The following is a 22,252-nucleotide window of genomic DNA, read 5'->3' as shown; positions in this document are numbered from 1 at the left end:
ACCTCTCTGAGAATATGTATAAATAGACACAGGAAAGTCACTGACTGCTCTGGGCCTTTAAATGCTATTCAAACACAGCTTTTTACATGGAGCAGGCAATCTTCCATATAACAGATGTTGCTCAAATGCCCTAGCATTGGGTAGATCAACGTCTAGGTTGAGTTTAAGGTGATATGAGTTACAAGTAGTGCATATTATAAAATCAGACATGGGTTTATGTAATCTGTTTATTGGAAGAAAGCAAAGTAAACAAACCAGTGCAAAGAGAGAGCATAAGTTCAATCATAGAAATCAGTGTTTGCGGTGTAGCGGACTTCTCATAAATTGAAGAATCCATCTTCAGGACAAGTAAAACATATTTTTAACAACAGGCAATTGTAATTCAAATCTGATGTACTTAAGGCTTTGCTGGCATGTACTTTCCTTGTAATAAGACTGAGTTGGCACGATAAATCAGTTCTCTGCAAAGCCATGGTAAGCTTCAACAGAAATATTGGAATACATTTAAGAGTGAAGATGGTTTCTGAAATCTTGCAAAAACCGAGCACTAATTTCTTCAATGGAGATTAGTTTATAGGATAAAACTTCATGTAAAAAACAAAAAAAACAAAACGCAATAGCATACGAATGCCTTAATTGTTTAGACCTTGGAGCTGTCAATACAAAGGCTATGCAATATAAAGAGTTTTTGATAACCGTATAGGAATGACGGTAGATGTTTCTGAGGTATTATGGCAATTTCTAAACAATTGTTTTATTATCAATATCATTTTGCAATGTAATGAATTAAGATCATATTACTGATGTTGAGCATTGTTGCCTCATACAATTGTAGGCACAACTACATAGTATAGCCATTTTTTGAAAATGTGGTTCAGTGCAAAAAATCTTTTAATATAACTGCAACCAGTAAGACCACATTTTGGTGCCAATATCAACTGACATAGTTATTTCAATAGGAATAAAGATCTTTCAGAACCTGGGAGAAACCAAGTACAGCACATACAGTGTTGCCTACTCCTCCTTTCCATCCCCATCCGGGTTCTCTCTCCAGATGCAGTAGTTGAGGGAGGTGGCCAAGCACAGCCATGCCAGGTAGGGTGTCAGGAGCAGGCTGGCAGTGCGATTGACCGGATACCAGGATACCATGGTGGCTCCAACAGCACCAGTCAGCATCACTATCTTGATGAGGGCCTGGGGGAGAGACAACACAAAATGGCTCGTATGTCATGTCACACTCACTGTAGCAGAATGGAGGTGCTTTTTACAATGGACTGTGTCTATGGATCACCTATTGGAAAAATTATATTCCGAGAAAATTCTCATTGAGTGTACGGCTCTTTTTTTGTTTTTATTCATCAACTCCCCATTATCCCAAAACCTGAAGCCATGAGTTCATGAGCCCACAACCTTTGCATTATCTGAGAGCTCACCATTTTCAACTTGTGTGCACCAAAGAAGATGGGAGTCCAGGACCAGTTGAGAGCCAGCTGCAACCCGTTAAGACCCAAAAGTGCCACAGCATCCTCAGTGAACCCCCCACACTCCTTCCACACCAGGTAGGAGCCATACCTATCAGGGTGATCATCAAAAATAAGATGCAAGTCAGTTCCATATTTCATGATCCGTTTAATAAAACAAGTGGGAACATGTTTTTCTGAATGAAGTGCGTGGAGCAGATTTCCAACACATTCAGTTGGGAAACAAAATACATTTTCTAGAATCTATACTGAACAAAAATAAACACAACAAGTAAAGTATTGGTCCCATGTTTCATGAGGTGAAATAAAAGATCCCAGAAATGTTCCATACGCACAAAAATCGTGTTTCATTTTGTGCACAAATTTGTTTACACCCTTATTAGTGAGCATTTCTCCTTTGTCAATATAATCCATCCACCTGAGAAGTGTGGCATATCAAGAAGCTGATTAAACAGCATGATCATTGCACAGGTGCAACTTGTGCTGGGGACAATAAAAGGCGACTCTAAAATGTGCAGTTTTGTCAAAACACAATGCCACAGATGTCTCAAGTTTTGAGGGAGTGTGCAATTGGCATGCTGACTGCAGGAATGTCCACTAGAGCTGTTGCCAGAGAATTGAATGTTCATTTCTCTACCATATCATTTTAGAGAATTTGGCAGTACGTCCAACCAGCCTCACAACCACAGACCACGTGTTACCACGCCAGCCTAGGACCTCCACATCCGGCTTCTTTACCTGCGGGATCGTCTGAGACCAGGCACCTGGACAGCTGATGAAACTCAGGACTATTTCTGTCTGTAATAAAGCCCTTTTGTGGGGAAAAACTCATTCTGATTGGTTGGGCCTGGCTCCCCAGTGGGTGGGCCTGGCTCCCAAGTGGTTGTGCCCCTGCCCAATCATGTGAAATCCATAGATTAGAGCATAATGAATTTATTTCAATTGACTGATTTACTTATATGAACTGTAACTCAGTAAAGTCGTTGAAATTGTTGTGTTTATATTTTGGATCAGTATAGATCAGTGTAGATTTACAGTACCATATTGGTTGACTTACAGTAATTACAATGTGATAACACGGTAGGGGCATAGGTGATTGTTTTCAACCTAGCAGAGTATGTTGTCTGACACTCACTCCATGCCTGTGTAGAGAGTAGTCCACACTATAGGGATCGCAGAATTGGGTGGACGCCATGGTGGCTTGTTGAGAGAGGGGTACCAAGTCTTCACCTGCTTGCGTGTGATGTAACCTCCATAGAGCCCTCCTAGATGAGGCAGGGCAGTCAGGCAAAGCATAGGCAGCCACGACATGTCTGGAGAAGCGAGGGAGCTGTTAATGATTAGTTCATTATAAACTGGGTTGTTCGAGCCCTGAATTTTTGTTGGCTGACAGCCATGGTATATCAGACCGTACATGACAAAACACATATTTTTACTTCTTTAATTACATTGGTAACCAGTTTATAATAGTAATAAGGCACCTCAGGGGTTTGTGGTATATGGCCAATATATCATGACGCGTTGCGTCATGCTTATGAACAGCCACACCCCCTCGGGCCTTATTGCTTAATTATATACTGGTTAAACCTGTTCATTATTTTTCTATAAAATGTATTACACTTGCAAAAGTAGGCTATAATTTGATATCTATTATTGCAACTTCAAGGGAAACTTCAAAATTGTTAAACTTCATAATTGATTTGATGCCATTTCACATACTCTACATGGTGAAAAGTATGTGGACACCTGCTCGTCTAACATCTCATTCCAAAATCACCTTCTGAATCCAAGTGTTTGACATGGGGGAGGGGACCAGTAACTTTATGATCAAACTTTATAAATGTAGAAGCAACAGTCATTTTTCATACTTTGGATCATCATATTTTGATCTGGTTTCGTCCAAACATCATCCAACTTCAAGAAAAACATGATTTTTGACTGTTCATGACCTTGGAGAAGTTGTTGGGTTGTTATTTTTTATAGTGAATGAAAATAGGCTAGCCATTTATGTTCTGAAAATAGTATTTTTTACTCGACATTTTCTGATATAAAAATGCCTATCATACCCATATGTTAAGAACAGACAAGGAATACATTAAATCTTTTTGTTAATGTCTTATGTAAGGATTATACTTTCACTATATTCTGCACCAGTGGCGACCCATCATTCCACCTGTATTGAGACCCACATATTTAGCAAAAAAAAAATATGTATATGTCACATATCAGTTTGTAAAAAATGTATATATCAGTGAGTTAATAAAGCCACATACAAACATGGTCTCTTTTTTGTTTTGTTGAGTAAGGCAGCTCTGAAATGCAGGTGTTTCAGCCTAGCTCAGTGCTTTCTGTGGTGGTGGGGCAAGCCAGCAGAAAATATGGAGCGTTGCGCCGTGATTGGCTCAGTGTTCTGTCACTCATGGGGACACTACATCATCGCCAAGCATCTAAGGGTAGAGCTAGAAAATTCAAGCCCTTTGGGTGCTGCCATAGAGTTACATTAGAAGTGCCCATCCAAGACGGATCATGTCAACATCATACTTTCAAAATCTTAGTTAGCAGTCATCATCATCTACAATCTACTGGCAAATCCTTTTTACTCCTTGTCATGAAAAGAGAAATAATGAAGAGAAATTATAGATCACACGTATCGGTGCTCATTGGCCATTGGACATAAATTCAACAATGAGTGGTTTGGAAGGAATCAGTGGCTAACTGTAAGCATTGCAAAGCAATCATTAGCTTGCTATTCAGTGGAGTAGCTGTGTGGTCCCAAGTCTAAGATTAAGGGTCTATTTTCCGAGTTTAAAATGATAAACATTCAACATTGGCCGTGCTGTCAATGAATAGCTTGCTATTCAGTGGAGTAGCTGTGTGGTCCCAAGTCTAAGATTAAGGGTCTATTTTCCGAGTTTAAAATGATAAACATTCAACATTGGCCATGCCGCGCTCAAAGCAACTGTTAACTCGAAACTGCGAAAACTTGACTTCAGTGAGTTCAAGGCAACTGTAAACTCGGGGAAAAATGAGCTTCGACTGGGAAAATACGTTTTGAACAGTCATCCAACACAGAATTGTAAATCGGGAAATCGGGCCTCTTTTCAAGAGCTACGACCAGAAGAGCACTGATGTCATCATGATTCGACCTTGTTTTTTTCAGAGTTCCCAGTTGTCTTGAAAGCACCATAAATCCAGAAAATGCCAGACTTTAATGGCAGAGTTTGATGACAAAATTTGCCCACGAAGGACCGCCATGCCACCTTCCTGCTCAAGTGAGCACAGCACAACAAGGTGAGTCAAATCTGTATACTTGGACTTTGATTTAGCTTTCCAGTATTAGTAGCCATATTATAAGTTCAACATTTGCAAAACAACCAGTTTTCATAACTTCATAACTCTGAATATTCTTATACTTTTTGTCCAAAAGGAAAAGGCATGCGGTCGCAAAAGGTTAGCGCCTACATTTTGCGACCGAGACAGGGTGTCTGGATACCCCCATAAAGCCCAGCTCATTGGCGATCTAGCTAGCTTTGTTTGACCCCGATTGGTGCTTATTTGACAAAGATACAGTCGATCAAATGAAGACCGGCCGCGTCATCGGCGTGCCATGAAGGCGTCGTTCTCTGACCAAATTTGGTGTCCTATAGGATATACGACACCCCTAATGATATAGTGAAGTCTGGTTACATTCTAGGATCTCTGAGGAATACATACAAACGTGAATTGTGACTGGTTGAAACAACGTTTAGGGTTAGATTTTCACAGATTCCTTTCTTTGCAAATTGAACGAGTGGAAATACAAAATCGATCGTGCATGCTACAGTTGAAGTCGGAAGTTTACATACACCTTAGCCAAATACATTTAAACTCAGTTTTTCACAATTCCTGACATTTAATCCTAGTAAGAATTCCCTGTCTTAGGTCAGTTAGGATCACCACTTTATTTTAAGAATGTGAAATGTTAGAATAATAGTAGAGAGAATGATTTATTTCAGCTTTTATTTCTTTCATCACATTCCCAGTGGGTCAGAAGTTTACATACACTCAATTAGTATTTGGTAGCATTGCCTTTAAATTGTTTAACTTGGGTCAAATGTTTTGGGTAGCCTTCCATAAGCTTCCCACAATAAATTGGGTAAATTTTGGCCCATTCCTCCTGACAGAGCTGGTGTAACTGAGTCAGGTTTGTAGGCCTCCTTGCTTGTACACGCTTTTTCAGTTCTGCTCACAAATTTTCTATGGATTGTGGTCAGGGCTTTGTGATGGCCACTCCAATACCTTGACTTTGTTGTCCTTAAGCCATTTTGCCACAACTTTGGAAGTATGCTTGGGGTCATTGCCCCATTTGGAAGACCCATTTGCGACCAAGCTTTAACTTCCTGACTAATGTCTTGAGATGTTGCTTCAATATATCCACATAATTTTCCTGCCTCATGATGCCATCTATTTTGTGAAGTGCACCGGTCCCTCCTGCAGCAAAGCACCCGCACAACATGATGCTGCCACCCCCGTGCTTCACGGTTGGGATGGTGTTGTTCAGCTTGCAAGCATCCCCCCTTTTTCCTCCAAACATAGCGATGGTCATTATTGGCCAAACAGTTCTATTTTTGTTTCATTATAACAGAAGACATTTCTCCAAAAAGTACGATCTTTGTCCCCATGTGCAGTTGCAAACTGTAGTCTGGCTTTCTTATGGCGGTTTTGGAGCAGTGGCTTCTTCCTTGCTGAGCGGCCTTTCAGGTTATATCGACATAGGATTCGTTTTACTGTGGATATATATATACTTTTGTACCCGTTTCCTCCAGCATCTTCACAAGGTCTTTTGCTGTTGTTCTGGGATTGATTTGCACTTTTCGCACCAAAGTACGTTCATCTCTAGGAGACATGCACAAAGTACATTTCTTAACCGACTTGCCAAAACTATAGTTTGTTAACAAGAAATTTGTGGAGTGGTTGAAAAACGAGTTTTAATAACATAAGTGTATGTAAACTTCTGACTTCAACTGTATATGGACCTTTTAGGATATGAAAAAGGATTTTATCTAACAAAATGACACTTCATGTTCTCTCTGGGACCCTTTGGATGATAAATCAGAGTAAGATTTCAGAATGTAAGTAAACATTTTACCTTCAGAGGTGAATTTATCAAACCTATCGCGGTGAAAAAAGTGTTTTGTTGTTAGGAGCTCTCCTCAAACAATAGCATAGCATTTTTTCGCAGTAATAGCTACTGTAAATTGGACAGTTATATTAACAAGATTTTAAGCTTTCAGCCGATATAAGACACTTATATGTACCGACATTTGTTGTTTCTTTAAAATCTGCGATGTTGACATAAGGCACTGCATGATTTACAACTGTCCCGTTAACGGGACGCCTATCCCTAAGAAGCCCTTAACATACATACTGTAAGGGACTTCCTTCAGTCCCGGAAGTAAGAATCCCTACTCAAAACACATCAGATAATACAATGTTTCATTAAGTGAAATTGTCACCGAAAATAAACAATAAACAAATCGTAACCCCTTTCCAGTAATCTAATAATTTCAACCTGTTGCATTAATTTAGCAAAAATATAAACCTTTTGTTTAACAAATCTAGAACCTTTAAAAATTGGTGCTGTCTCATCAGCGTAATAGTCAAAACAAACTGTTGTCCACTCTTACATATTATGTGGGCGTGCCCAAGGGTCAATACTGTTCCGCCTGTACATTAATGTTCTGCCTTCTGTCTGTACTGGGTCTGAAGTTCAAATGTATGCAGATGATACAGGGATATAAACTCAGCAAAAAAAGAAATGTCCTCTCACGGTCAACTGCGTTTATTTTCAGCAAACTTAACATGTGTAAATATTTGTATGAACATAACAAGATTCAACAATTAAGACCTTAACTGAACAAGTTACACAGACATGTGACTAACAGAAATTGAATAATGTGTCCCTGAACAAAGGGGGGGGGGTCAAAATCAAAAGTAACAGTCAGTATCTGGTGTGGCCACCAGCTGCATTAAGTACTGCAGTGCATCTCCTTCTCATGGACTGCACCAGATTTGCCAGTTCTTACTGTGAGATGTTACCCCACTCTTCCACCAAGGCACCTGCAAGTTCCCGGACATTTCTGGGGGGAATGGCCCTAGCCCTCACCCTTCGATCCAACAGGTCCCAGACGTGCTCAATGGGATTGAGATCCGGGCTCTTCGCTGGCCATGACAGAACACTGACATTCCTGTCTTGCAGGAAATCACGCACAGAACGAGCAGTATGGTTGGTGGCATTGTCATGCTGGAGGGTCATGTCAGGATGAGTCTGTAGGAAGGGTACCACATGAGGGAGGAGGATGTCTTCCCTATAACGCACAGCATTGAGATTGCCTGCAATGACAACAAGCTCAGTTTGATGATGCTGTGACACACCGCTCAGACCATGATGGACCCTCCACCTCCAAATCGATCCCGCTCCAGAGTACAGGCCTCGGTGTAACGCTCATTCCTTCGACGATAAAAGCGAATCCGACCATCACCCCTGGTGAGACAAAACTGCGACTCGTCAGTGAAGAGCCTTTTTTGCCAGTCCTATCTGCTCCAGCGACGGTGGGTTTGTGCCCATAGGCGATGTTGTTGCCAGTGATGTCTGGTGAGGACCTGCCTTACAACAGGCCTACAAGCCCTCAGTCCAGCCTCTCTCAGCCTATTGCGGACAGTCTGAGCACTGATGGAGGATTTGTGCGTTCCTGTTGTAACTCGGGCAGTTGTTGCCATCATGTACCTGTCCCGCAGGTGTGATGTTCAGATGTACCGATCCTGTGCAGGTGTTGTTACACATGGTCTGCCACTGTAAGGACGGTCAGCTATCCATCCTGTCTCCCTGTAGCGCTGTCTAGGTGTCTCACAGTACAGACATTGCAATATATTGCCCTGGCCACATCTGCAGTCCTCATGCCTCCATGCAGCATGCCTAAGGCACGTTCACGCAAATGAGCAGGGACCCTGTGAATCTTTCTTTTGGTGTTTTTCAGAATCAGTAGAAAGGCCTCTTTAGTGTCCTAAGTTTTCATAACTGTGACCTTAATTTCCTAACTTCTGTAAGCTGTTAGTGTCTTAACGACCGTTCCACATGTGCATGTTCATTCATTGTTTATGGTTCATTGAACAAGCATGGGAAACAGTGTTTAAACCCTTTACAATGAAGATCTGTGAAGTTATTTGCATTTTTACGAATTATCTTTGAAAGACAGGGTCCTGAAAAAGGGACGTTTCTTTTTTTGCTGAGTTTATGTGCATGGGAAGAGCAAACCACAAGCTGCACAATAACTCACTACAGTAATGGTCCAGGTTACAAAGTGGCTCAGTGACTCATGTTTGCATCTCAATGTGAAAAAAATAGTCTGCATGTTCCTCACAGAGAGGGCAACTGATGCCACTGAGCCAGATGTCTATGTGTCAGGGGAAAAGCTCCAGGGGAATCTGATTTTAAGTACCTTGGCATCATACTTGATTCAAACTTCTCTTTTAAAAAGCAGGTGAAAAAGGTAACGCAAATTACAAAATTCAACCTTGCTAATTTCCGATATATATGAAATTGTTTGACTACAGAGGTATCAAAACTGTACTTGAAATCTATGATACTCCCCCACTTAACATACTGCTTTACTAGTTGGGCCCAAGCTTGCTGTACAACATTAAAACCCATTCAGTCTGTCTGCAAACAGGCTCTCAAATTGCTTGATACGAAGCCCAATAGCCGTCATCACTGTTACATCCTCAGAAAGCATGAGCTCCTGAGTTGGAAAAATCTTGTGCAATACACTGACGCATGTCTTGTATTCAAGATCCTAAATCGTCTGGCTCCCCCTCCACTAAGTACTTTTGTTAAACAGAAAACCCAAACCTATGGCAGCAGATCCACAAGGTCTGCCATGAGAGGTGACTGTATAGTTCCCTTAAGGAAAAGTACCTTTAGTCAATCTGCTTTCTCTGTGAGAGCTTCCCATGTCTGGAATACCCTTACACCAGACACACACAACTGTACCACCTATCACACCTTCAAAAATAACATGAAGACATGGCTAAAGGCCAATCAGACTAGTGAAAATAATCCCTAGCTGTGTATTGCCGCTTTCCATGTTGTCTGTAGCTGGTGAGACGTGGAAACACTGTTGCTTTTATGTATTTTGTTTTGTTGCTTTTTGCGTGCTACGTGTTGCTTGTTCTATGTTGCTCTGCGTGTGCTCACTGTTCCTTGCTTGTCTGTATTGTAATTGTTTTAAATAACCTGCCTAGGGACTGCGGTTGAAAATTAGCCGGCTAGCTAAAACCGGCACTTTTACTGAAATTTTGATTAATGTGCACTGTCCCTGTAAAAATAAAAATAAACTCAAACTGCAATCCACTTTCATGACCGGACATTGTTCCACGAAATGGAAACAGATTATAATGTTAGAATACATTCACTTCCTGCTCAAATTCACTGGTGTTACCTAAACTATAAAACCCAGCAACAGTAATCAGAAATTATCACAGAACATTTCCGATTCAACTATTCAGACCTCTACTGCAATTCTCCCACTGCATCCCTTACAGCCCGATATAGCCCAGCGAGCACGACTAACTATTCTATTCTTACCAGTAGGAAAAAAATATAACCCATTCTCTAACAGCGTTCTGCGCTTACCTCTATTGTAAGGTTAAAAAAAAACTTGACAACTTTCTCTTCTCTTTTGGCTTTACACTTATGAAATGTTCAGTCAATCCATAAGAAGAAAAGAAAACACATTTCAGAATACCAGAGCCTTTTCCTAACCACAACTTCAGTTCCTTGCAGTTGTATCCTGCAATAAGTAATACCCATGTTTAGATATAAATTATGATCAAGGGCATAGCTCTATTGCAATTACCTATCCGCTATTATTAGAATTCATTCGATTTAGGTAACTGTCTCTTCTTTGATTCAGTTATTTCAAAACGACTCCATTCTCAGTATGTTATTCCAGCAGACCATTTAGGCAACTGTCACGTCCTGACCAGCAGAGGGTGTTGTTGCGTAGTTTTGGTCAGGACGTGGCAGAGTATGTCTGTGTATGTGTGTTCTGGGTGTTGTATTTCTATGTGAGTCTGTGTGGCTCCCGATCAGGGACAGCTGGTGATCGTTGTTCCTGATTGGGAGTTATATAATTAGGAGTATGTTTGTCACTTGGGGTTGTGGGTGGTTGTGCTAACACTGCTAGTCTTTGGGTATGTACGTAGCATGTTAGCCTGTTGCTAGTCGTTTTTGTTTATTGGTTTTCCCGTGGATACTTTGCTCTTATATATTAAAAAGATGAGTATCTACATTTCACCTGCTGCAGTTTGGTCTCTTCAACACGGCTGTAATTATGACAGCAACAGACAACGTATTACATCGAAATCTCCTCGCTATTTATGCTGAATAAATTTAGCTTTTCAATTTGAGCTAAGCAAGCTGTTAAAACGTTCAGTTTATATCTTAAACAAACCCTGGTGGTCGTATCTGTCCAGGCAAAACATACAAATAGTTGAATTACAATCAGAAACCCAGATTTTTGTCAACACCATAGACCCAACACTATTGAAATGATAAAGAAATCCCGCAAATAACCCAATTACGAGGTTTGTATTCTTAACATCAGGCACATAATAACGACACAATTCCCAGAAAATAGCCTTAAAGGTCCAAGCATTTCTCCGCAGAGATTCTCACATGCGCAAAAGGAATAGATTAGTAGTCAACAAGTTAAATCGATGTTCATTGATTAGGAAACAGATCTTGCGCTTTCTAATAAAATCAGATTATGTTTTCTCATGCAACATATTTCAAATACTTTACTATATCATATTAATCCCGCAATGATAATTCGTTTGATGGATACCCTAGGCTTTGTACAACATTATAAATTACGTCGAGATTCCATCTTAATTCGCTCTAACTTTATGGAAAAATGTTCATTCAATAAATATAGCAACTCCTCTCATACTGGGAAGGAAAAAATAATCATTTTCAGGCCTTAAGGGCAGGTTTATTTAAAATCTAGTACCCGGGGGAAAGAAAATCCAATAAGCGTTTTATAGTTACATTGTTAAGGTAAGTGTGTCCACCAAAAGTGGACACACTCCAATCAGTTTCTGAGACAATTGCCCAGACTTTGTAGACAGTTTAATAATGCTTAAACCTCATCTTTATCAAATGATCCATTAAAGAGACCAACTCAAAACCTATGTACGTCTACCTATGGGTTGTTTAAGTTGCATCTCATTATATTCCTCGTATTACTTTATCAGATCTCTAGTAATCAATTATACACACAGAATTCATCACATTTTGATATCTTCACAGAATCCATATAAAATATAAGAAATTCTTAGGTACTCACGTCAACCATTCCATTTGCGTTTTCAAGGACTCGTCATGGGATCCTCAACGGTTCTCTAACCTCCCAGAAACCATGGGAAAATCAAGCCTCCCAGGAACTATAGATCTTCCGCTGCTTTCTAAAATATCATCCCGCTCTCAATACCACCCCGTGATATTCTATGATGGGCAGTGAAGGAACGGAACCCCAAGATAACATTATATCAAAGCTTATTATCTAAATTTCAATAATCTGATTAAGACTCATTTCCACAACTCTCATATCACAGTCACACAATGATATTCCCAAACATACCTCATCAATTAATTGTTTTTCGACCTGCAGAAATATTTTCTAATTTCTAATGGCTAGTTCCTAGGATAATGCAACTCATACATTTACATTTTTCAATACTTCTAAAATGGGGTACAGGTTTAAAACAATTACAGGTGCACCTTACTATCTTATACTATATCACAAATGCTCTTAACTAGTTCACACAGATTCTAGTTTTCATCCAGTTCACACAGATTCTAGATGTTTAACCCTAAATGACCAAACCCAGGGAATACATAGCTAGCACATTTAAAATAATAAAAACTTCACTTTGCGTGTTTCGCTCACCTCTTTCTTTTTTAAAACTAAGTTTGGGATGTGGTATCCACTCGGCTCGCTGCCTCTCAGATCAAAGGTGGGTCCATCTGCTCCGTTCCCGAAGTGTGGTCTCCCTGAGATCCCAAGTTTGAGGGATCCCTCGTGCACGATTTACCCAGGTCGTCAGGAGCGGTCACCAAGTGAAGATTCACATCCCATCCTCGTCGCCAAATGTGGTGGTTAATTTCTTTACTATCAAATGAGGAGAGACAAACTTATCACAGAAGTCAGAGTTATACTTAAACTAAATCTTTATTCACTTATTAATAAGGGAGCAGGTCAATACAACACACACATATAAAGTGAATCAATTGAGTGCTCTACGTTAATGATGGCTGGTCAACGAATCACCCTCAGATGATTCGTTGAGAGCCCCGAGACAAAAGTACAAAGATCTTTTATAGCCAAGATACACCCCTTTCAGGCTACATGACAAACAACAGATGTATGGAATGGGTCACAAGGTTAAGACTAGTATGAAAGATACTTATAATTCACAGCAGATAGTATCTGCTGTAAAAACAGTTCTCTTTGTGTAGAGACCAAGGTCTGGCCCTGGGGTCATCTCTTCCTGGTACCTTATATAACAAATCAAATTTGATTTGTCATACACATGGTTAGTAGGTGTTAATGCAAGTGTAGCGAAATGCTTGTGCTTCTAGTTCCTAGTTCCGACCATGCAGTAATATCTAACAAGTAATCTACCAATTCCACAACAACTACCATGTACACACAAGTGTAAAGGAATGAATACGAATATGTACATAAAAATATATAAATGAGTGATGGCCGAACGGCATAGGCAAGATGTAATAGATGGTATGGAGTACAGTATATACATATGAGATGAGTATTGTAGGGTATGAAAACATATAAAGCAGCATTGTTTAAGGTGGCTAGTGATACATTACATCAGGATGGCAAGATGCAGCAGATGGTATAGAGTACAGTATATACATATGAGATGAGTAATGTAGGTTATGAAAACATTATATAAAGTGGCATTGTTTATAGTGGCTAGTGATACATCTAATTACATCAAGATGGCAAGATGCAGTAGATGGTATGGCGTACAGTATATACATATGATATGAATAATATAGGTTATGTAAACATTATCTAATATAAATAATATAAAGTGGCAAATGATAAATTGATTAAATCAATTTTCCCATTATTAAAGTGGCTTGAGTTGAGTCAGTATGTTGGCAGCAGCCACTCAATGTTAGTGATGGCTGTTTAACAGTCTGATGGCCTTGAGATAGCTGTTTTTCAGTCTCTCGGTTCCAGCTTTGATGCACCTGTACTGACCTCGCCTTCTGGATGTTAGCGGGGTGAACAGGCGGTGGCTCGGATGGTTGCTGTCCTTGATGATCTTTTTGGCCTTCCTGTGACATCGGGTGGTGTAGGTGTCCTGGAGGGCAGGTAGTTTGCACCCGGTGATGCGTTGTGCAGACCTCAATACCCTCTGGAGAGCCTTCCGGTTATAGGCAGAGCAGCTGCCGTACCAGGCGGTGATACAGCCCGACAGGATGCTCTCGATTGTGCATCTGTAAAAGTTTGTGAGTGTTTTTGGTGACAAGCTGAATTTCTTCAGCCTCCTGAGGTTGAAGAGGCGCTGCTGCGCCTTCTTCACTACGCTGTCTGTGTGGGTGGACCATTTCAGTTTGTCCGTGATGTGTACGCCGAGGAACTTAAAACTCTCCACCCTCTCCATTACAGTCCCGTCAATGTAGATAGGGGGCTACTCCCTCTGCTGTTTCCTGAAGTCTACGATCATCTCTTTTGTTTTGTTGACATTGAGTGCGTGGTTATTTTCCTGACACCACACTCCGAGGGCCCTCACCTCCTCCCTGTAGGCCATCTCGTCGTTGTTGGTAATCAAGCCTACCACTGTAGTGTCGTCTGCAAACTTGATGATTGAGTTGGATGCGTGCATGGCCACGCAGTCGTGGGTGAACAGGGAGTACAGAAGAGGGCTGAGAACGCACCCTTGTGGGGACCCAGTGTTGAGGATCAGCGGGGTGGAGATGTTGTTACCTACCCTCACCACCTGGTGCGGCCCATCAGGAAGTCCAGGACCCAGTTGCACAGGGTGGGGTCGAGACCCAGGGTCTCGAGCTTAATGACGAGTTTGGAGGGTACTATGGTGTTAAATGCTGAGCTGTAATCGATGAACAGCGTTCTAACATAGGTATTCCTCTTGTCCAAATGGGTTAGGGCAGTGTGCAGTGTGATGGCGATTGAGTCGTCTGTGGACCTATTGGTTCGGTAAGCAAATTGGAGTGGGTCTAGGGTGTCAGGTAGGGTAGAGGTGATATGGTCCTTGACCAGTCTCTCAAAGCACTTCATGATGACGGAAGTGAGTGCTACAGGGCGGTAGTCATTTAGCTCAGTTACCTTAGCTTTCTTGGGAACAGGAACAATGGTGGCCCTCTTGCAACATGTGGGGACAGCAGACTGGGATAAGGATTGATTGAATATGTCCGTAAACACACCAGCCAGCTGGTCTGCGCATGCTCTGAGGACGCGGCCGGGGATGCCGTCTGGGCCTGCAGCCCTGCGAGGGTTAACACGTTTAAATGTTTTACTCACGTTGGCTGCAGTGAAGGAGAGCCCGCAGGTTTTGGTAGCGGGCCGTGTTAGTGGCACTGTATTGTCCTCAAAGCGAGCAAAAAACTTGTTTAGTCTGTCTGGGAGCAAGGCATCGTGATCCGCGACGGGGCTGGTTTTTATTTTGTAGTCCGTGATTGACTGTAGACCCTGCCACATTCCTCTCGTGTCTGAGCTGTTGAATTGCGACTCCACTTTGTCTCTGTACTGACGCTTAGCTTGTTTGATTGCCTTGCGGAGGGAATAGCTACACTGTTTATATTCGGTCATGTTTCCGGTCACTTTGCCCTGATTAAAAACAGTGGTTCACGCGTTCAGTTTTGCGCGAATGCTGCCATCAATCCACGGTTTCTGGTTTGGGAATGTTTTAGTAGATGCTGTTGGTACGACATCACCGATGCACTTATTAATGAACTTGCACACCGAGTCAGCGTATTCGTCAATGTTGTTGTTCGCAGCAATGCGGAACATATCCCAGTCCACGTGATCGAAGCAATCTTGAAGCGTGGAATCCGATTGGTCGGACCAGCGTTGAACAGACCTGAGGGCGGGAGCTTCCTGTTTTAGTTTCTGTCTATAGGCTGGGAGCAACAAAATGGAGTCATGGTCAGCTTTTCCAAAGGGAGGGCGGGGGAGGGCCTTATATGCGTCGCGGAAGTTAGAATAACAGTGGTCTAGGGTTTTGCTACCCCTGGAAGCACAACCGATATGCTGATAGAATTTGGGGAGCCTTGTTTTCAGATTAGCCTTGTTAAAATCCCCGGCTACAATAAATGCAGCCTCAGGATATGTGGTTTCCAGTTTACATAGAGTCCAATGAAGTTCTTTCACGGCCGTCGATGTGTCTGCTTGGGGGGGATATACACGGCTGTGATTATAATCGAAGAGAATTCTCTTGGTAGATAATGCGGTCGGCATTTGATAGTGAGGAATTCTAAGTCAGGTGAACAAAATGACTTGAGTTCCTGTATGTTGTTATGATCACACCACGTCTCGTTAATCATAAGGCATACACCCCCACCCTTCTTCTTACCAGAGAGATGCTTGTTTCTGTCGGCGCGATGCGTGAAGAAACCAGGTGGCTGTACCTACTCAGATAGCGTGTCTCGAGTGAGCCATGTTTCTGTGAAACAAAGAATGTTACAGTCTCGGATGTGTCTCTGGAATGCTACCCTTGCTCGGATTTCGTCTACCTTGTTGTCAAGAGACTGGACATTGGCGAGTAGTATGCTCGGGAGCGGTGCGCGATGTGCCCGTCTACAGAGCCTGACCAGAAGACCGCTCCGTCTGCCCCTTCTTCTACGACGCCGTTGTTTTGGCTCGCCGGCTGGGATCGGATCTATTGTCCTGGGTGGTGGGCCAAACAGAGGATCCGCTTCGGGAAAGTCGTATTTCTGGTCGTAATGTATGTGAGTTGACGTTGCTCTTATATCCAATAGTTCCTCCCGACTGTATGTAGTAAAACCTAAGATTACCTGGGGTAACAATGTAAGAAATAACACATAAAAAAGCAAAATACTGCATAGTTTCCTAGAAACGCAAAGCGAGGCGGCCATCTTTGTCGGCGCCGGAAGTATAACAGAAACATTAACTCATGCTCTGGAATGCTGTATCGCCCAAAGACATCGTAAATCTTCCAGAGGCCCATCCTCAGTAGAACGCACACGATGAATGTTCTAACAACCCTTATTCTGTTGCATAAAACAACCATTTGATGCAATATCAGCATTATTAATTAATCTTGTAATTTATGTTCTATGTAAACACATTGCACATAGGCTCAGGATAACTCCTCCTGATAAAGTTGAGTAACTGATTTTCAGAGCTTAAATTGATTAATCACAGGAATCAGGACTAATAAAGCTAGTGCATCATTTCTTTAAGACATGAAGGTCAGTCAGTACAGAAAATTTCAGCCCAAATAAATGCTTCACAGAGTTCAAGTAACAGACACATCTCAACGTCAACTATTCAGAGGAGACTGTGTGAATCAGGCCTTCATGGTCGAATTGTTGCAAAGAAACCACTACTAAAGGACACCATTAAGAAGAAAAGATTTGCTTGGGCCAAGAAACAAATTAGACCGGTGGAAATGTGTCCTTTGGTCTTGAGTCCAAATTGGAGATTTTTGGTTCCAACCGCTGTGTCTTTGTGAGACGCGGTGTGGGTGAACGGATGATCTCTGCATATGTATTTCCCACCGTAAAGTATGGAGGAGGTGGTGTTATGGTGTGAGGGTGCTTTGCTGGTGACACTGTCTGTGATTTATTTAGAATTCAAGGCACACTTAACCAGCGTGGCTACCACAGCATTCTGAAGCGATACGCCATCTCATCTGGTTTTGCTCTAAATGGGACTATCATTTGTTTTTCAACAGGACAATGACCCAACACACCTCCAGGCTGTGTAAGGGCTATTTTACCAAGAAGGAGAGTGATGGAGTTCTGCATCAGATGACCTTGCCTCCACAATCCCCTGACCTCAACCAAATTGAGATAGGATGGGATGAGTCGGACCGCAGAGTGAAGGAAAAATAGCCAACAAGTGCTCAGCATATGTGGGAACTCCTTCAAGACTGTTGGGAAAGCATTCCATGTGAAGCTAGAGGAGAGAATGCCAAGGGTGTGCAAAACTGTCGTCAAGGCAAAGGGTAGCTATTTCTAGAATCTCAAATATAAAATATATTTTGATTTGTTTAACACATTTTTAATTACTACATGATTCCATATGTGTTACTTCATAGTTTTGACGTCTTCACTATTATTCTATAATGTAGAAAAGTATAAAAATAAAGAAAAACCCTTGAATGTGTAGGTGTTCTAAAACTTTTGACCGGTAGTGTAGATTCGGCATTCCTAAAATAAAATTTCAGGCAACACTGTAGGCCAGGGATGGGCAACTGCAGTCCTCTGGGGCCTGGATGGTGTGATACTTTTACCCCAGTCCCAGCTAACACATGTGACTCCAATAATCAACTAATCATAATCTTCAGTTTTGAATTAGTTTAATTCATTGTGTTGACGTGGGATGGGGAAAAAGTGTGACACTTTTCCAGACCTGTGGACTGGAGTTGCCCATCCCTGCTTTAGGCTATAACTCTGGCCTTGACTTCCACGTCCATGGACGTTGGTTTTTGGTCCAGTCCGGTCCAAATCTGAACCAATCATAGATTTTGTTCGGTCTGGACTAGCCTTGATTTGGCCCAAACATAGATGTCTATAAATTACGTATTTCAACTCTCATTCAGAACTGAAAATGAACCTGATTTCAAAGTCTGTAAAATACGTATTTTCACCTTTCATTCAGAACCTAAATTGAAACTAACTTCAACGTCTGGATAAAATCCGTATTTTAGACGTCTTTTAAACGTCAATTTGCTTACTGTGACTATTCTTGTAGGGGCTGCACATTTTTGGTCTCACCTTCGGGCGGCAGACCGGTCAGGACGGGCCCTGCACCTACCACGTCCTATTGCAAACCATATTCACACCTTAGCGTTACATTCAGTCCTCCAGCTTTCTATACCTTCTTGTCGCTCCACAAAACCTCGTTGTCTGATTGTGAACTCTCACCCCGGTGGTCGGGAAATGTCAAAGAGAGGCCCGTGCTGCAGAAGGGGGGGCGTAAATGAAAAAACAACAACAACAGTTTATTGCTTTATTTCAGATAAATAATTTTCCTTTCTTATTTAACAAGTGTCATATACAATACTAGCATCAGAAACCGACGCGTATCTGACCAGCTCCTCTCGCAGTCGCCGTTGACAACAATTTGCAGTCTTGATCATTCTCGTTTCGCATAACAATCCTTGCCAAACATGTGAGTAGCAACCGCTGCTGTATGTTTCCTTTAGTGAACCTGTTATATCTGCGATATGGCTTTCTCCCATGTATCCCCTCTCATTTTCACAGACAGGCTTAACAATGTCGGTGTGCAGTGTTTCATACAAAAAAGCTGTCTGTGTTTCTCTACAGTTATACCTGCTCGGCTGCTGCGCTGCACATTTATAAACGCTTTCGCTGTCATGGTGCGTTTGTATGGCGACGTCCATTCAATTTTATTTAATTTTTTAGAGATCCCCATGCTTTGTGTTGTCTTAGTGTTTAGCTGGCGAAAGGTAATCCGTAATAAAGGACCTGGTTATCGCTAGTTATAGTATCTCTTTAGTAAAATAATTACATTTTAATCCAGTTTAATAACTCAGGATATCACATCGGGATCACATAGTCATTATGGTGATATAGGCTACTTAGCTATATGAGATTAGAAACACCACAAATTATTACAGTAGTAAGATTTTGTATTCATTTTGTATAGGCTAACCCTAACAAAAATCCCGTGTATGAATGTTAAAAGCATTATTATAAGCTATTTGTCTCTTATTATGGGCAGGTAAGACATACTGACAGCTGGTGTGTGTATTGACAGTGCAGTTTGATTGGGGGGATTGCACACAGACATGTTAGTCTGTTTGTCTCAGTAGTCCGTTATTGAAGTTATAACATGGTAGGCCTAATAAACATGGCAATGCAGCAAATGCAACACAAATGCATGTTGACCATCAATTGAAATAAATAATGTATCATAGTAGTGGAAATACTCATATCTGGGCCAGCTGACATGCTGTTATTTATGTCTGGGCCCAAGGGTGGCACCAGACTACACTAAACACCTTGGATTCATCACCCACACTTCTAAGGTTGTATCTTGGATTTTTTGTTTGTTTTCATTTATCCCTGTTATACAGTGATGAGTTAGGCCTAGTCTACTTCATACTCAGTTTGGTTGATAATTTAGTTGTTTTACTCAACAACAAAAACACTGGGGGGAAAAACAATAAATTGTAAACCTGGGTCCGTATTCATAAAGTAGGAGTGCTTATCTAGGATCATTTTAGCCTTTTAGATCATTATTGACTAGAGGTTTACCTGATCCTCAATCAGCACTCCTACTCTGAGACACTATGAATACAGGCCCTTTAGTAAACCTTCTTTCCATTTTTTCTCAAAATGTTCTCTTGCAGGAGGGAGAAAATAATGCTCCTGATGTCCATCCGACCTACTAGCTCTCTCTCCACCATGACACCCAGCAGAGGAGTTTGGGATTGACGCTGGGATCACTCCCACTGATGGCCTGGACTGGGTAGGAACACTGTGAGTGTGTGTGTGTGTGTGTGTGTGTGTGTGTGTGTGTGTGTGTGTGTGTGTGTGTGTGTGTGTGTGTGTGTTTAATAGACAGTGATCATTAGACATACAAATGTCCCCTTTTCAACACCATTATACCAGAAACCCTAGACCCAGTCCAATTTGCATACCGCCCAAACAGATCCACAGATGATGCAATCTCTATAGCACTCCACGCTGCCCTTTCCCACCTGGACAAAAGGAACACCTATGTGAGAATGCTATTCATTGACTACAGCTCAGCGTTCAACACCATAGTGCCCTCAAAGCTCATCACTAAGCTAAGGATCCTGGGACTAAACACCTCCCTCTGCAACTGGATCCTGGACTTCCTGACGGGCCGCCCCCAGGTGGTGAGAGTAGGTAGCAACACATCTGCCACGCTGATCCTCAATGCTGGAGCCCCCCAGGGGTGCGTGCTCAGTCACCTCCTGTACTCCCTGTTCACCCACGACTGCATGGCCAGGCACGACTCCAACACCATCATTAAGTTTGCAGACAACACAACAGTGGTAGGCCTGATCACCGGCAACGACGAGACAGCCTATAGGGAGGAGGTCAGAGACCTGGCCGGGTGGTGCCAGAATAACAACCTATCCCTCAACGTAACCGAGACTAAGGAGATGATTGTGGACTACAGGAAAAGGAGGACCGAGCCCGCCCCCATTGTCATCGACGGGGCTGTAGTGGAGCCGGTTGAGAGCTTCAAGTTCCTTGGTGTCCACATCACCAACAAACTAGAATGGTCCAAACACACCAAGACAGTCGTGAAGAGGGCACGACAAAGCCTATTCCCCCTCAGGAAGCTAAAAAGATTTGGAAATGGTCCCGAGATCCTCAAAAGGTTCTACAGCTGCAACATCGAGAGCATCCTGACTGGTTGCGTCACTGACTGGTACAGCAATTGCTCGGCCTTCCGACCGCAAGGCACTACAGAGGGTAGTGCGTACGGCCCAGTACATCACTGGGGCTAAGCTGCCTGCCATCCAGGACCACTATACCAGGCGGTGTCAGAGGAAGGCCCTAAAAATTGTCAAAGACCCCAGCCACCCCAGTCATAGACTGTTCTCTCTACTACCGCATGGCAAGTGGTACCGGAGTGCCAAGTCTAGGACAAAAAGGCTTCTCAACAGTTTTTACCCCCAAGCCATAAGACTCCTGAACAGGTAATCAAATGGCTACCCGGACTATTTGCATTGGGTGCCCCCCCAACCCCTCTTTTACGCTGCTGCTACTTTGTTAATCATATATGCATAGTTACTTTAACTATAGATTCATGTACATACTACCTCAATTGGCCCGACCAACCAGTGCTCCCGCACATTGGCTAACTGGGCTATCTGCATTGTGTCCCGCCACCCACCACCCGCCAACCCCTCTTTTACGCTACTGCTACTCTCTGTTCATCATATATGCATAGTCACTTTAACCATATCTACATGTACATACTACCTCAAATCAGCCCGACTAACCGGTGTCTGTATGTAGCCTCGCTACTGTTATTTTTCACTGTCTTTTTACTGTTGTTTTTTTATTTCTTTACTTACCTATTTTTCCCCTAATACCTTTTTTGCACTATTGGTTAGAGCCTGTAAGTAAGCATTTCACGGTAAGGTCTACACCTGTTGTATTCGGGACAGTTGACAAATAAACTTTGATTTGATTTTCCTTGTATCAAAATGTTGTAATGAAATCGTTCATAGGTTTTTGGTCCCACTCCTCTACTGTGTGTGTGTGTGTGTGTGTGTGTGTGTGTGTGTGTGTGTGTGTGTGTGTGTGTGTGTGTGTGTTCATGGGATAACATCTATCTTATCTTTTTCTCTGTATGGTAGGTTTCAGCTGTCCTGCTGAGCTATGGGGAGCTGTTGGAGTTGTCTATACAGAGACCCCATCCAAGACAACCATCTCACTAAATTCAAGGTTCCTTTCTAAACCCTCATATATTGGCTGCCCTAGT

The 22,252-nt window shown here is 42.2% G+C and overlaps 2 protein-coding genes across 3 annotated transcripts in view; one reads left to right on the top strand and one right to left on the bottom strand.

The window, feature by feature from the left end:
- Nucleotides 1-1,014: 1,014 nt before the first annotated feature.
- Nucleotides 1,015-2,792, bottom strand: LOC106583556 (translocator protein). Its single transcript, XM_014167874.2, has 3 exons — nt 2,617-2,792; nt 1,434-1,572; nt 1,015-1,194 (listed from the first exon to the last, which is right to left on the bottom strand). The coding sequence occupies exons 1-3, from the start codon at nt 2,790-2,792 to the stop codon at nt 1,015-1,017; spliced, it is 495 nt and encodes a 164-aa protein (XP_014023349.2).
- A 15,750-nt stretch (nt 2,793-18,542) lies between these two features.
- The window catches only part of LOC106583557 (fibroblast growth factor receptor substrate 2), a 38,926-nt gene continuing 35,216 nt past the window's right edge, over nt 18,543-22,252 (top strand). The window contains exons 1-3 of one of the 2 annotated variants that reach the window (XM_014167876.2): nt 18,543-18,931; nt 20,136-20,265; nt 22,128-22,215. In XM_014167876.2, coding sequence (XP_014023351.1) covers nt 22,150-22,215 — 66 coding nt within the window. In that variant the 5' untranslated portion in view covers nt 18,543-18,931; nt 20,136-20,265; nt 22,128-22,149. The remainder of the gene's footprint in view (nt 18,932-20,135; nt 20,266-22,127; nt 22,216-22,252) is intronic. The other variant, XM_014167875.2, reaches the window with a different exon arrangement.

Source organism: Salmo salar, chromosome ssa22, assembly GCF_905237065.1.
Source record: "Salmo salar chromosome ssa22, Ssal_v3.1, whole genome shotgun sequence".
Taxonomy (NCBI): domain Eukaryota; kingdom Metazoa; phylum Chordata; class Actinopteri; order Salmoniformes; family Salmonidae; genus Salmo; species Salmo salar.
This window is presented reverse-complemented; position numbering and strand designations above follow the sequence as displayed.

Coding starts and splice junctions, on each gene's coding strand:
- LOC106583556 (XM_014167874.2), bottom strand. CDS start 2,792: ATGTCGTGGCTGCCTATGCTTTGCCTGACTGCCCTGCCTCATCTAGGA. Junction 1,573..2,616: donor ACTCTCTACACAGGCATGGA/GTGAGTGTCAGA, acceptor TCACCCTGATAG/GTATGGCTCCTACCTGGTGT. Junction 1,195..1,433: donor GTGCACACAAGTTGAAAATG/GTGAGCTCTCAG, acceptor TCTCTCCCCCAG/GCCCTCATCAAGATAGTGAT.